The sequence below is a fragment of the Halichondria panicea genome, chromosome 15 (genome assembly GCF_963675165.1).
Source record: "Halichondria panicea chromosome 15, odHalPani1.1, whole genome shotgun sequence".
In the NCBI taxonomy this organism is placed as follows: domain Eukaryota; kingdom Metazoa; phylum Porifera; class Demospongiae; order Suberitida; family Halichondriidae; genus Halichondria; species Halichondria panicea.
In genome coordinates, this window is record NC_087391.1 from 1,345,073 (window position 1) to 1,359,460 (window position 14,388).

At 40.7% G+C, this 14,388-nt stretch overlaps 3 protein-coding genes across 3 annotated transcripts; 2 read left to right on the forward strand and 1 right to left on the reverse strand.

Annotated features, from left to right (window-relative positions):
* The first annotated feature begins 36 nt into the window (after nt 1-36).
* LOC135348913 (CDAN1-interacting nuclease 1-like) lies at nt 37-3,341 on the forward strand. The gene is made up of 10 exons (XM_064547304.1): nt 37-192; nt 236-281; nt 333-391; nt 437-500; nt 567-648; nt 710-789; nt 841-890; nt 1,004-1,071; nt 2,851-3,022; nt 3,131-3,341. The coding sequence occupies exons 1-10, from the start codon at nt 74-76 to the stop codon at nt 3,255-3,257; spliced, it is 867 nt and encodes a 288-aa protein (XP_064403374.1). The 5' UTR covers nt 37-73; the 3' UTR covers nt 3,258-3,341.
* A 95-nt stretch (nt 3,342-3,436) lies between these two features.
* On the reverse strand, nt 3,437-11,802 carry LOC135348820 (uncharacterized). Its single transcript, XM_064547179.1, has 21 exons — nt 11,696-11,802; nt 11,251-11,339; nt 10,339-10,428; nt 10,191-10,239; nt 10,015-10,094; nt 9,834-9,924; nt 9,675-9,781; nt 9,430-9,515; nt 8,175-8,228; nt 8,055-8,114; nt 7,673-7,765; nt 7,406-7,481; nt 7,097-7,171; nt 6,972-7,039; nt 6,538-6,685; nt 5,935-6,038; nt 5,816-5,855; nt 5,425-5,514; nt 5,289-5,340; nt 3,904-3,970; nt 3,437-3,706 (listed from the first exon to the last, which is right to left on the reverse strand). Exons 1-21 carry the CDS (start codon nt 11,751-11,753, stop codon nt 3,583-3,585), a joined length of 1,701 nt encoding a protein of 566 aa, XP_064403249.1. The 5' UTR covers nt 11,754-11,802; the 3' UTR covers nt 3,437-3,582.
* LOC135348895 (Iroquois homeobox protein 6a-like) lies at nt 10,944-14,374 on the forward strand. The gene is made up of 6 exons (XM_064547275.1): nt 10,944-11,954; nt 12,082-12,256; nt 12,454-12,860; nt 12,983-13,190; nt 13,431-13,641; nt 13,978-14,374. The coding sequence occupies exons 2-6, from the start codon at nt 12,095-12,097 to the stop codon at nt 14,046-14,048; spliced, it is 1,059 nt and encodes a 352-aa protein (XP_064403345.1). The 5' UTR covers nt 10,944-11,954; nt 12,082-12,094; the 3' UTR covers nt 14,049-14,374.
* The last annotated feature ends 14 nt before the right edge of the window (nt 14,375-14,388 follow it).

Here is a 14,388-nt window from a genome sequence, read left to right on the forward strand (position 1 = left end):
CTCGAATGTGTCAAGGTGCGGCTAATTTATGATACTACCAAATCTCGAGGTATGGCCGGCTTAAAGTGAATTAATGATGGCTGCAAGAAGAGCTGTCATTTGCATGCAAATCTACCAAGATGCAGCTCTGATAATCGAGTCACAGCAGTACAGGAGAGACTGCTTACAACTACTAGCTAAGAAATTCCCTCTGTGAGTTGCTTTATGCTCACAAATTAACACACCAATTATACAGAATTCCGCAAGAGACATTATTGAGTATCTACTCACAACGATACCAGGTGAGAGGAAATCAACATGTGCACTGTTATATAGCAAGTTCACCATTGTAGCAACATACCAAACAAGTGCATCACGCTCACCGGCAGGCAATGAAGGAATACTATGATCAGTGAGTAAAAATTGACTCTACACATTATTTATATTTGCTGTTTAGGTATCAGAGCAGGAATGCGTGCCAAGAGAGCTCAGAATCATTGCTATTGGAAATGGCAAATGAGGTAGGAGTTTATGCAAGTACAATCATACCTAATTATCTTGTATCTGACTGATGATGTATGTTCTAGATTCTGTTCTCACCGGCATTATTTGCACGGATGATTCTGGAGGAACACATTCGGAGGAACAATTTGATCCCAGTCGAAACAGGTAAGTATCAAGTGGAACTGAGAAAGTGCTCACTTCCTCACTGTGTGCGTGTGCGTTACAGCTGCTAGCAGTATAGTGAGCCAATGGGTGAAGTCTCCACACTTGATACAAGACACTGCCCTACAACATCAAGTTAGACAAGTGAGTATAAAATGTATCACGTCCTTAGAGGTATAAAATTTATCTCTATAGTGCATTCTGACTGACACCAATTATGGACCTCTTGGGGAAAACCTGAAACAGTATCCTTTCACTTATAATTATCAGGAGCACGTGAGGAGATATCCTCGTGTGCTTCTGATTTAATCTATCTAACCAGCTGTCAGTTGATTGAATCCTTGACAACTGTCACTATCTCTGTTGGACATCAGTACGAATTCTTACTGCTGGAGAAAATTAAGGAGCTGAGAATTCCCTACCTAGGTGAGTCGGTAACGTAACCTAGCTAATTAAGATATCTGGCTTGTAGCTTTACAACTTCTCGTATGGGAAAACCCCTAGCAGAGTTACTCAGGCTTATAGCTTTCATAATGGGAAAACCCCTAGCTGCATGAGCTCTGGCTAAAACCCCTATAGCAAAGGTGTGGCTTGTAGTTTAACCATAGCTCTCTTAGATGTACATGTAAGTTACGTAGTATTACACAATAGGGTGGCATGGACAGTGTGAGGAATGTGTTTACTCCATTAGTTGGTAGACTTCAATATTATTTTGCACCTTGACCTCTTCTTGAGATGGAATTGAGCAAGGATGCAATAATCCAGACCCTGCAGCTGGAGAAGCTGGTAGACCCTGATGGTGGCTACTATAGGAGAACTTACAACTCACCTCACACTGTCAGCATCACCAGACCTGATGGAAGCACTGTGCAGAGAAAGACAATGACCTCCATCTATTTTATGCTCACCAACGACAGAAAAATCGGATATCTGCACAAAAACGAGTGCGATGTGATGCTCTACTATCAACTAGGCCTCCCAATAAAATTCATTTTCCTCCACCCAGATGGAAAATTGGAGGAAAGTGTTTTAGGGCCAGGGATTTTGTCCGGAGAGAAGCTACAACTTTTTGCCCCAGGGGGTGTGTGGATTGGCTCTGTTTTAACAACTGATGGGCCAGGGGGGTGTGACTTTGGCCTGTCCAGCGAGGCTGCTAGCCCAGGGTTTGAATATTGCGACATGACAATGGGAACTGAAGAACTCATGCAATCACTGTACCCTCAACATTGGGATATCGTGAAGCTGTTCATGCCGCCCCTAAAGAGAATGTCAAGTGGACCACCTTAAATTATTATGTCATTGTAATCATGAATAATATTGATGAATATGTAATTATCTTTTTGTGTGAACCTAAATGTGTGCTTTTTGTAATATTGAAGAGCAGTGAAAATGAACAAGAATTCCGTGATTGAGAAGCTTCAGTTACAGCAGCACATTGAAGGAGGGTACTTCGGAAGAACGTACGCTTCCTCGCACACACTCACAATGGATGGCATCCCCACGAGTGTGAGAGTTGCCATGTCTTCCATCTACTACATGCTGACTAAAGACAGCCCTATTGGGTACACACACAAGAACCGCTCTGATATTGTACGCTACTACCAACTCGGACTGCCCCTCCGATACTTGACCCTCTACCCTGACGGACGTTTAGAAGAGACTATATTGGGACCAGACATACTAGCCGGTCACAAGCTACAGCTGCTAACTCCTGGAGGGACGTGGGTATCCACTGCCTTGGTGACCAAAGGGCATGAGGGGGAATGGGACTTTGGTCTCGTAAGTGAGGCGGTGACCCCCGGTTTCGACCCCTGTGATAGAGAACTGGCTACACTGAACGATATACATCCGAGCCACAAAAAGAGACTTGAACAGTTTATTCAACCTCATTCCTTAGAGTGAGGAGCAGATTACAGTAATCTGCCTCTGTTTAGAAATGTTGCTGGAATTGATCTCCAAATGCTGTGACGATCTAACAGTACAGTGTGTATACTGAATATGTGTAACCAAGAGTTCACTTGGTGTAACTCATGTGTAACTGCTCATAAGGTTGTAGCCTCGAATCCAGGCCGATTAAAATCGGCCTAGTCTCACTCGAGGCTAATAAGGTTGCAATGCAAGTACAACTATATGACTGTACTTACATACATTGGAGGCCATTGCAGCGTCTAATACTCTAGGTATACAGTATTTCTTGTTATACAGACGAGAGGGACTTGAGCTCTAGAGGCTACGACAAGACGCCAGACATCAAGCTTGAAGTACCTATTGCAGTGAATGGTCACATTGTGAACTGGATAGAGAGCAAAGCATCTTTTGGAGACGAGCTCAACCACAACAAGTATCTGGACGAGCAATTTTGGAGCTACACTAACAGGTCAATAGCAATTTTAAGCAGATTCTTTTATTATACGTATACACAAAAGTATCATGGTAGAAAATATGTATGTGCTCATTGTATGACTACTGTTATATGTCCGTGCAGGTTTGGTTCAGGGCTGGTGATTTATTGGTTTGGGTTCGTTCAGGAATTAGACGTACACGAGAAACAGGGGATCATGCTGACGGACCACTTCCCACCAAGATCAACAATCACTTTACTAGCAAACTGAATCAAACTCATAATTATGAACTTAATTTATCCTCTTATTATTTAATACCACTCTCAATCAATTAAAATGACAGATTATTCACAATGACAATACAGTAGACTCTAGTTAATCCGGTCACCCTTGGGACAGTGTAGCTTGGCCGGAATAGCGAGGTGGCCGCATTTCAGAAAATAGCAACAAAAAAAACCCACTGAATAATGAATGCTTATCTTCCAAACCAAATGGCCGGAATATTGAAGTGGCCGTACTTCAGAAAGCGGGAATAGAGAGAGTCGACTACTGTATAACATGAACATTAATGTTTGTGTATATTATATACATAATATCAGTCCTCAGAATCGGGGCTCAACTCTCTCAACGATTCAGTGACGAGTCTTGGGACACTAACCGTGTTATCCACTCTCAGAGCTTGTGCGAGGAACTTGCACACAGATGCAAACAGATAGTGTCTATAGCAACCGTCAAAGAACACACTACTATTGTGGCTGCTACATGCATGTGATTACCACAAGCAGTTTTAGCAATTTTAAAACTGACCCGTTTGTTATGACCACTAGATTAATGCAAATTAGAAAGTGCATGTGAACTTGTTATAATTTAATTGAAATGGTGGGCACTGGGCAGCCACGAAACAGTGTGTGGATACGTAGACCATGCTGGCTCCAGGGCAGACCACACAGACACACCACTAGCCTCCACATTCACAACACAACCTACACATTCAAAGAACCACAATATGAGTTACTGCTACTACAGTGCTTTTCAAGTAGGTTGAATATCATTTAAAGTTGATTGTTGAAGTGATAGTACTCGCAGAACTAGAGGACTGAATTGCAAACCCTCGGCGTTAATTTAGGGTTTAGTGAAGTCTATACAGCCTCCAGTCAAAGCCGCGTGTACATCTAGGCCAATGTGCAGGTTTGAGCTTCTTAAGCTTTTGCTCACTTTTATTCGACAACGAAGCTTAAACATAAAAATAATTATGCCAAAGTAAAACCACTACCCTGTTGTGTTGAGGCTATCTATGATATAAACACAGTGTTATCGCATCCAGGTGAGCAGACTCAGAATATACGGACAGACAGACAGATCGACTACTATATCCGGAGTCGCCGCGGTGCAGCCTCGGGTTAATAACAACATTAAAAAGCCACTAAACCACAAAGCTGTGACAGACTAGCTTACCCTCAAAATTTGCCTATTAGGCTATTTTAATGCTCATGTTTTTACCTATTATGATTCTCTATCATTCTTAACAAATCATAATTATTATATGTAATAATTATTGTAATAAAGTATTCCATTGAAAGAAAAAAATTTCAGCACAGCAAAAAAAAAGATTAACTGTTTAATTATCTCATTACACCAACATTTGGTAACAATTTCCTAATAGGCTAACTTTTTTTACCTATTAGGCTATCATAATGCTCAAATGCTCCAAGGTTACCTAAAATCATGCTAGCATAATAATTATTATTGGGCAGGGCCTAAATCTAGACTCAGCTTTGTGGTTTAGCGGTGTGAGCACTAAACTCACAACATTTAAACGTTGAATGATATTTAACCTACATGCAGGGTGTCATACAGGATTTTGAAGTAGAGGGAGGAAATAAAGAGGCACACGCAAGGGCAGATCTAAAGATCATCAAGCTAAAAAAAGGCTAATTGTTTTTTTTAGAGTCAATGTTAGTATTACAACATTGTCAACTCAGGACGTGTCTTTAAGTAGTTTTAGGTGGATGAGAACACTTATAGGCTACCTCAAAACTCACCAGAATAATACAACTAGTGCCTGAATACTAAATTTTAGGGGAGGGGGGATATCCCCCCCCCTCCTGTATGACACCCTGACTTGAAAAGCACTGTAAGCACTGGTACATCTCTAAATGTCTATCTCGTCGATATTATGAATACTCGATCTCTCTGATAACATGCATTCAAAGTAAAGGGTCAGGATCATTTTTGATAACATTTACGGGCATGCATGCATGGGGAAAAGGGAAAATTTGGTAACTCGTAATCTTTTCTCACCTTTGATTATGTCAATTCCAACCAGAGACTCGTCAGATGTATCAAAGACATTCTGCCGGTGAGAAGGTTATGGAAAACACACACAGTGTTTATCATGTCTGTCTTGGAAGACACATAACAATCTTTGTTAGGATACATGATGGAGTAACTTCTTAACGACAGCTGACCGCCTTCGTGTCGGGGGTAGGGTATTGCAGTATAGGGCCTGAGGCACCGACAAGAAGGCCTAGAGACGCAAAATACACAAATTCAATAGGTGGAACTAGTCCTCCTAATTAGGGCCATCCCTGAAGAAACGTGAACTGTGATATAAAGGTCCCAATTAGATTGTACCTCAAAACAAAGGCCACCTCTGTGTAACGCCAAAACTTTGGTTCCCAGACGCCAAATCAGAACACGTCTACCATCCAAGCTGATGGACATTCTTCACAGGTAATGATTACACAACATAGCTGTCAAAGAGGTCCATCATAAAGGGGGTCTACTGTTACTGTACTAATATAGTTGGCTACAGACAACACACTTACTTGAATCAGAGAGTCCACAGCTATCCACTCCGGACTCCCTCTACAGCATTGTTGAAGTAAAATAACTAATACTTTACATGTATGCCATGAAGTGACATTCAGCACATACGCACGCTCACCTGACCAGGTTTTTGGTAGAGATGTAATTCTTCATTTCCCTGACTAGCTCCACCTCCCACACCCCTCCCCCCAGTACGCACACAAGCTCGTTATTCTCTGATACCTGCACACAATGTGTACACTAAGTATATAGCCCACTCTCAAGATATTTGGATGACCATGCACAGGGGGTCATACAGGGGAAAGGGGAATATCCCCCCCCTAAAATTTGCATTCATGTACTAGTTGTATGACTGAGTGTCCATAGCTGGGGTATTGAAATAACAGTTGACCTTTTTTTAGCCTAGTTACTTTTTTTATTTCCCCTCTCTACTTTAAAATCCTGTATGACACCCTGACAGTATCAGACAGTGGTGAAATGTTGTGCAAAACACCCAGTAAGAGCACTAACTTAGCGTACAGCTCAAAAATTGTTACCTAACGCATGTGACATGTTTAATTTTTTAATAAACGCTCTAAATACAAAAATATCCGGTATCTTTAAATAGTAGGTATAATAATGAGACAAACAAGGGATTTATGATTGCATTTACAGAAAGTAATCTCATTTCTTGATTATAAATATGTCAAGCCAGTTTATAGGAGGTACTGTATTGGCTTACCGATCTCAGCCAGTTCTCGACGACCCTTAGAGCTCGTCTCATCAGCTTCATGACAGTGTGGCACTGTGCAAGTGTGGGGGCACAAAGAATCAGAGCGTACGGATCAGCAGAGGTACCGGAGAGAGAAGACGTTTGTAAGAGAGTGTATCTGTAGCAATAGATTTGGTCACATGAGCAAATACAAAGAAAAGCTCAATCCATAATTATTCAGAACAAAACCGACTTATAATATAAACCCAACGCTTCTTTCCAGAAAATGAACTGATTCAAGCACGCCATAATTATTGTAGTATACTTTCACAATGCATCTTTTAGCTTGGACGTTACTATCAAGTTAATTATAGTCTCTCAAAGTAGCCCATATATCAGTGGTAGATTAGTTACTTGAAGCTGATGCAGGTCAGAGAAAATGAACAAAACACTCCATGAATTACCTTTTTCTGCCAACATCCATCGAACTGCACTTGACCATTATCAATGAAGATGAGTTTCCAGAGCGTATCTACATATATAATAATTCTGTACAGTACACGGTTGTAAATCAGTATAATTTGCATACCATTTCCACAGCATTTGAGAAGGGGTAGGTGTGGTTCACCTCCGCTATAGACACGAGTACCTCCCCTGGAATCAGCTGCAATTAATTAAACTAGAATAAAAAGTACAGTGTGGCAATCTCAAAGGAATAAAAGCAGTGAAAAACTGGCGTAGAAAACTTGACCCCAGGTGTGGAAATCATACAAACAGTGGTGTATGTTTAAACACACTACAGCATGCAGTTCTGACATGAAGCTACGCAAATGTCCTTTCCGAAGTTGTAATTTCAATATTAAGAAATGTGGTTATTTGGTACGTGCACTATGCGTACCTGAACCACTCCTATATGGCTCCCTCTAATTGTGTGGAGAGAACCTGCTGATAATTTCCCAGAGCACAGTAGCAGCCTTAAAAAAACAAAAACAAAATCTGATTTCACACAGATAAACCGATTAGCCCCACGGCTTAAAGTCTACCACAAAGTTGTGATTGGCGTAGACGATAATCTCCGAGCAACTACATGCATACAGCTGATGCTACACCATACACACAACAGTATATAGGTGGGTAGGATATAATTTATAGTACATCTCTTCACCTCACATTGTTTTGCACCAAATACTGCACGACTCGGTTTGTAAAGCGCTCTTGAAAGTGGACCACCTGTTGGAGCTGGGATCTGTTTCTAATCCTGCATAAGTATAAGATACGTACATGGAGGTCAAATACAACGGAGGTTATACGGTAAAAATGTATTGGATAGTCGTAGATACTTGTAAAACTACAGAATGCACTTCTCCATCTTGAAATTGGTACCAGTTAGGATACTGTATACGGACAGAGGGTAAATATTTTATTTTAGTGGATGTCGCAAAAATTAATGTTTAACCACGCTTTCCTTGAAACAATTATACTAAAAGTAGCTAATTCGTAAAAAATTGTCAACTACAAGGTAAGTTGTGAGCACAACAGAAACTTACTCGACACAGGCTCCAGCTGATTCTAGATCCAGGCCAGACAACAGGAGCGCAGTTATAACACTGAGTAAAACCAGGTAAAAACAACGTGACATTATATTAATTATTTTTTAAATGTCAAACCTTTCTCCAGAAGCCAGTTGAGGTTCTGAAAGAAGATTGCTATCCAACAAGAACCTGTAATAACAATCGGATCAGTACAAATACCCTGCAGACAAAAATATTTTTTGCAAAACACTGGACAACTCGATAATGTTATGTTCTCACTTGTTGAGAAAGCCAACACACAACAACAACAAAAATGTACGAACGAGCCAATAACAGGACCATGCAAGTGCGCATTTGCATACAAGAAATTTGCCGCAGACCATGCAGCAGATCAGCTGACCATAACTTGGCAAGAATGCAGTCTCTATAATCTCTATGATTACGTCTGAATGCCTGTGGCTATCTGTGGCTATCTGTGGCTGAGAAAAGCCTACTCACTTAGGAAGTACTTGAGTGGAGCGTATGCCACACTATGATAATTCTCAGCCTACTGCCACCCGCCTTGTTGGCACACGTCACTGTACACACAGTACAGCGCAGATGCTGGGAGAAGGTCAGAGCTCTCTAAGTACGCAGGATGTGGACTAGTGGCTTTCCCTCACAAACAGGTTTACAATAGGAAACTATTTAAAGCATCTTGTTCTTCTGGGCAGCACTTAACGTACTGTACGTAATAATGAGCAATAAGTGGATTCGAGTTTGCAACATATAATTATGGGATTGCAGTTCTTAACTTGGCCTTTAGCTAAATGGCATTCCAGTCATTGTGTGCAACAACTGATAGCACAGTAGGGAACCGTAAAACATTCCTTCCTTTGATAGCTTGGACTTGATGCTCATTGAGTGAGGCCTTCTTGTTTGACCCAACCAGTACATAAGCTAGTGCTTGATAGCTACCTCCTAGTACCTATAGCTAGCTAGCTAGCTTATGAGATTATTATAACACGGATCGAGCTATTTTTGTGATTACGACCACTTTTACAGAGAAATATCCATGCATATATACGTTCAGTTTTACTTTAGTCATTGGAATTCGCCAAAAAAGAGCGAATTCCAAACACAGTCTTCCCCAGGCCTACATGTAGTTGGCAACCTAGCGTTACCATATAGCGTGTATATTTGGAGGGTATAAATGTTCGCAACTTTCGCTGATTAAGCGCACCGCGAACATTTATACCTAAAATGCATGCATGCATGCATGCTGCAGAAAGGCTGCTATTCTGCGAAAACCTTTCTAATGGTCATTCCGCGAAAGTTTATATCCTCGAAATATACTCGCTATACGGTATTTTGGAGACAACTCAGCATTGAAACGAGGCTACTCACATACCCTTCAGCAACTCTTGTCTCCATGACTGATAATGGAACGTGGAGGAGGTGGTTGAATGAAAGAGCTGCTAGACAATTTCTGATATGCTGCAAAACCAAAATTTAATAGTCACACAATGTGAAGCTACACGTACACATCTTATTAACCTAATTACTGTACGTAGGTGACATATAGGGACAAGTACGCGAACCCGACATATCGCATAATTGGAAGTTAACTACCAACAGCTGTGTACACAAACTAACCTCTTTCATCTCAGCAAGACACGGAGGAGAATTTTGTGGAAATAACATTTCGGTTAGTATTTCCTTTAATCTTCTTTTAGCCATGTATGAGCATCCGTTCCCAAAACCTGTCACAAATAGATCAAATTAGTATACTCAAATTTCAAATTAGATACTCACTTGTCATGATCAGTTTTAGGCATGTGCTTCGTAAAGCATTTTTGTCCGTTATAGGAGTCAGCAAAAGTGATTTTTTCAAGTTGAATACCACCTGCGGAGGAGTTGTATTAAACCTCACAGGACATGAATACACATCTTGTAGCTCACACCATTATCATGTTGCTACGTAAGTGGTATTTACCTTCTGAACATTCCTAATAGATGTCTTCCCACTAACAATAGATGTAGTCAAAACATCACATTCTCCAAGATGCTTCGATACTACATGCAGCAGAAAAAATTAATGTTTGTTGTGTAATCACTTATGTACGAAGCTAACACTTGGATTGTACATGTACATTAATATACGTAACATACCTTGTAAAAGTATTTCTCTATAGTGCGATCCTGAGGATTCTTTTTTAGCCTAAGGTGATTGAAATATAACTACGTATACATGTATAGCGTTGACGTGTGAGAACACACTTTATTCAATAAAGTACCCAAATTATGGTAGATGGCTTGCCTGGAGCAATGCTACCATAGAGATGAGGAGAAACCTCTTAACACCGTCCCCAACAAGAGAATTAGTTTGTTCAGCCGCTCTTGTGAGCAGCTGCATGGAAGACAAAGGAGCACATAAATACTGGTACGCTATTAAGGTGGTGATAAACCATCCCAAACTCACGAACAGTATTACCACTAGCCTCGTTCCCAGGCCGAGTTGTTTCTAAAATAATACAAAGTCACCAACTAGGCCTGGGGAAGATTGTATCTGGGCGTGGTTAGGAGCCGGAAACAAAAGCAAAGATTTTAGACACAACACTCCTTCCTGTCAACAAGGGCAGCGTTGGTACTACTATACTAGGTTGTAGTCCATCACAAAGCCAAGGGCATCAAAGGAATCACCATATATACCTTGTTGGAAACTAGAAAAAGACATCCCTTCCATTGGACAGGAGCTTGAGAGCCTGGGCCTATTCTGCCAGACTATTCTGCCATGAGAGCGAGGCCTTCTTGCTTTGAGCACAAGACAATGCATATGTTAATCTGAACAACTTAAAGTTGCCATAGCTAGCTAACTATATAGCTAAGTAGATAACTTAGTTGCTATAGCTAGCTAACTATATAGCTAAGTAGATAACTTAAAGTTGCTATAGCTAGCTAACTATATAGTATAATAGCTAGATAATCTATAGCTAGGTTTAATACTTGAGAGCATACACGGAGCTACATTATAGTAACTTTTACCGCAAGTCAGAAGAGAAAAACGAAACAAAGTGTGCGAATCTTTGCTTTTGTTTCACCACACACCCAGATACAATGAATATCAGCCTGTATTTTTCACCATCCTTCTATTAAATCGGCCTGGGATCAAAGCTACATTACCACTTGAATGTATGTTTGGGCAAAGACAAAAAAAAACCATTGAACTGACCGGGTTGACTTGCTTAAACTCGTCGATAAAGTCTTTACCAGAAGAGCAGAGAGTCTGCTTCTGTGGACTGTCAGATAGCACTTTAAGGCCTGTGAATGTCATGAGTGTGGCAGAGCATCAGACTAAGTTGTCCATGCAACAACTAGCTACACAGCACAATCACAAAGTTATTGCAGAGACCCAATTTATTGTTGGACTGTGAATGGAGTTGATCATGTATCTACTCAAGAGGAGGCCTGTGAATTCAAAGGAGGCATGATACCTAATTAAAGTTTGCTCTGCTCCCCAGCCTTGCTATTAAAATCTCTAGTCATGATAATTTATGAATACAAAATGAATATAGACTAGTCAGCAAATACTCAAACATCATCACAGAGGCTTCCTCATGCTGTACATGTGTGACGAGAGGCTCATAAACACACATCAGTAACTACTAACTACTAACCTTGAGGACCAAAAGCTGATTCTAACAGTTCAAGAGTTAGCAAGTATCCATGTGCCATGCTGTTGGTTCACGCCCACTATTAAAATCTAAGTCCACAAGACTACACGTGGACTACATACAGCGCATGCGCCTTATCCACAAGTCGTCACAATGTAACTGTTATAAAACCAGCACCCTGAATTGATTCGTTCCATCAACAGGTTAAAGTCTAGTTTGCACAGACTAGCAGCTTTGTGCGAAAAAACGCTCCTGATATTTAGTAAGTTTTTTACTGTAGATATGTACCTACTGTATTATTGGTGCATGGTCAGGGATGATGATCTAGCCTCATGCAGCCTTTGGTAGCTATATAAATCAACAGTATAGTAATGACATTCAATTTGCAGCATTACTGTCAGCATGTATCCATTCTCTGGATCTGGCCACCATGGACAGCCACCCTACTCACGACTCCAACCCAATGTGTGCAGCAGTCAAACACCTGGCATGTCCGGGCTCTCTGCCCTCGTCTCTCCTTTATCGAGTTTTGCATCGAGTTTTGCACCCTGTCCGCAGTCACAAGTAAGGCATCCTCACTTGCTCTCTACTATTGAAATGCTACTATTGAATGCAAAACTAATTGAAGTGAAGGAGTGACCATGCAGACATAATAATTATATGCTCTGACTGCATTAATAGATCCAATTACTGATTACTGTAAAATTATTAATAACATTTATTATTACCTACGCTGTACATAATTATGAGATTCGTTTCAGGTACTATCCCATCAACCAGTCTACCTTTCTCATTCGCCACTAACAATGGGAATGTCTGACTCGGAGCTTGGGTCCCCTACTAACCCCATTAGTCCTCAAGAATCGCTACTAGATGGAGTGAACAACGATAGGGACAGAGGCGAATCGAATTCTCCTACTTTTGTTGATTTTTCTGGCTACTCGTCACCGCCACCACCACTACCAAGAAGCAAGCCACACTGCACAATGCCTGCTTCAAGTTACTACACTCCGTCTTTCCCCTTCCCAGCCACCCCTAGCCTGTCAAGCAGCACAATGATGCCGCCCTATGTACCGCCCCCTGTTCATCCAACTACAGTCTATAATCACCAGTTTGGTGATTTAAACTCGATGCAGCTGTCAGCGAACGAACCACATTTGGGACTGAGGTAAGAACCACATTGGGACTGAGGTAGGCCTCAGCGCAAAACTGTGGCCATTGTATTGCACGCTGGTGTTGTTTTGAGTACCACAATAGTTATAATTCATTATTATTTTAATCCCTCCGTAGTCCTTACTCAACTCTGCCGTGTATGGCCAATCGAATGCACCATCAGAAAAGTATCTCCAAGCTTTCGTACGACAGCCCACGGTTCAAACTCACACCTGAGAGAGCTGTTCCTCTGATAAAATGGTTTGACGAACACAAAGATCATCCCTATCCCACAAGACATGAAAAAATTCTCCTCTGTCAAACAACTCAATTGACATTTACACAGGTATACAGTATAGATATTATGCTGAAGTCTTAATGAACAATCATGAGCTTTAGTGGTGTATAAATAAAGTCACAGATTGATATGTGAAAAAGACCATGCACTTTTTCACATTGTATATAGCACCACAGCTGAATCTTTACTAAATACTAAACGTGTGCAAACAGCTCTATCGAGTTGATTGGTCTAACAAGTGTCACATTACCTTCACAATAATTATAATTATTATGATTTGACTTGTAGGTGTCTACCTGGTTTGCAAATGCCCGACGACGGATGAAGAAAGCAACTCTAGAGGATGAAGAAACGAGAAGCTCTTCACCGTGTTCTTCTCCAGAGTACAAGGAGGCGTCTTCACCAGCTAACAGTCCACAGGAGCTCACAATAAATACGGACACTGTCAGTGCTTCCTCCACTGTTCATACAATCAGCGTGGTGGATCATCATGCTCAGAGTAAGAGTGTTGTTGAGCATACAATAGGGTATATAGCTATAGTCTTTAACTGGGATACTACCACATGCATAGCTAGAGCCATAAGAGCTATACTTTTGATGACACATAACGTATATTTGTAGGAGCCATAAACAGCTATACTTTTGATGACATAATGACAGCCATAAAAGCTATATTTTTAATACACATACATAACGTAACTGTATGAGCCATAAAGAGCTATATTTTTATGACACACATCGTATGAGCCATAAAGACTGAGTTATACTTCTGTACAATTTACAATTTAGAAACCATAAAAGCTATATTTTGATGACCTTGTGCGCATTCCCGCAGGTGTAAAGAAGAAGTATGGAACAGACGAAACTTCACCTACAACGTATTGGGATACTACAGCTGTGTATTAAAATGTCGCTGTTGGAACAAGATTGATACCTATAAGATTTTTGGCTAACATAGTTGGTGGTTGAGGCATTCGATGTTTATGCTAACCATAGCGTAGTACCTTATAGCCTCGATCTCTGTTCTTTGTTGCTAGGCGCAATTTGTGACGTTTATTATTTAGTGTGATTTGTAAACACATCATCGTGCACCCTGTATATACCTATCAGCATCTTTTTCTATTATATAAATTTATACCTTTTTCTACCGCCATATATAGTACTGATAATTTCTACTCTAGATCTAGCTTGAACCACTGCATGGTTGTATTAATTTATCAGAAAACACCTAGCTTATGATATCATT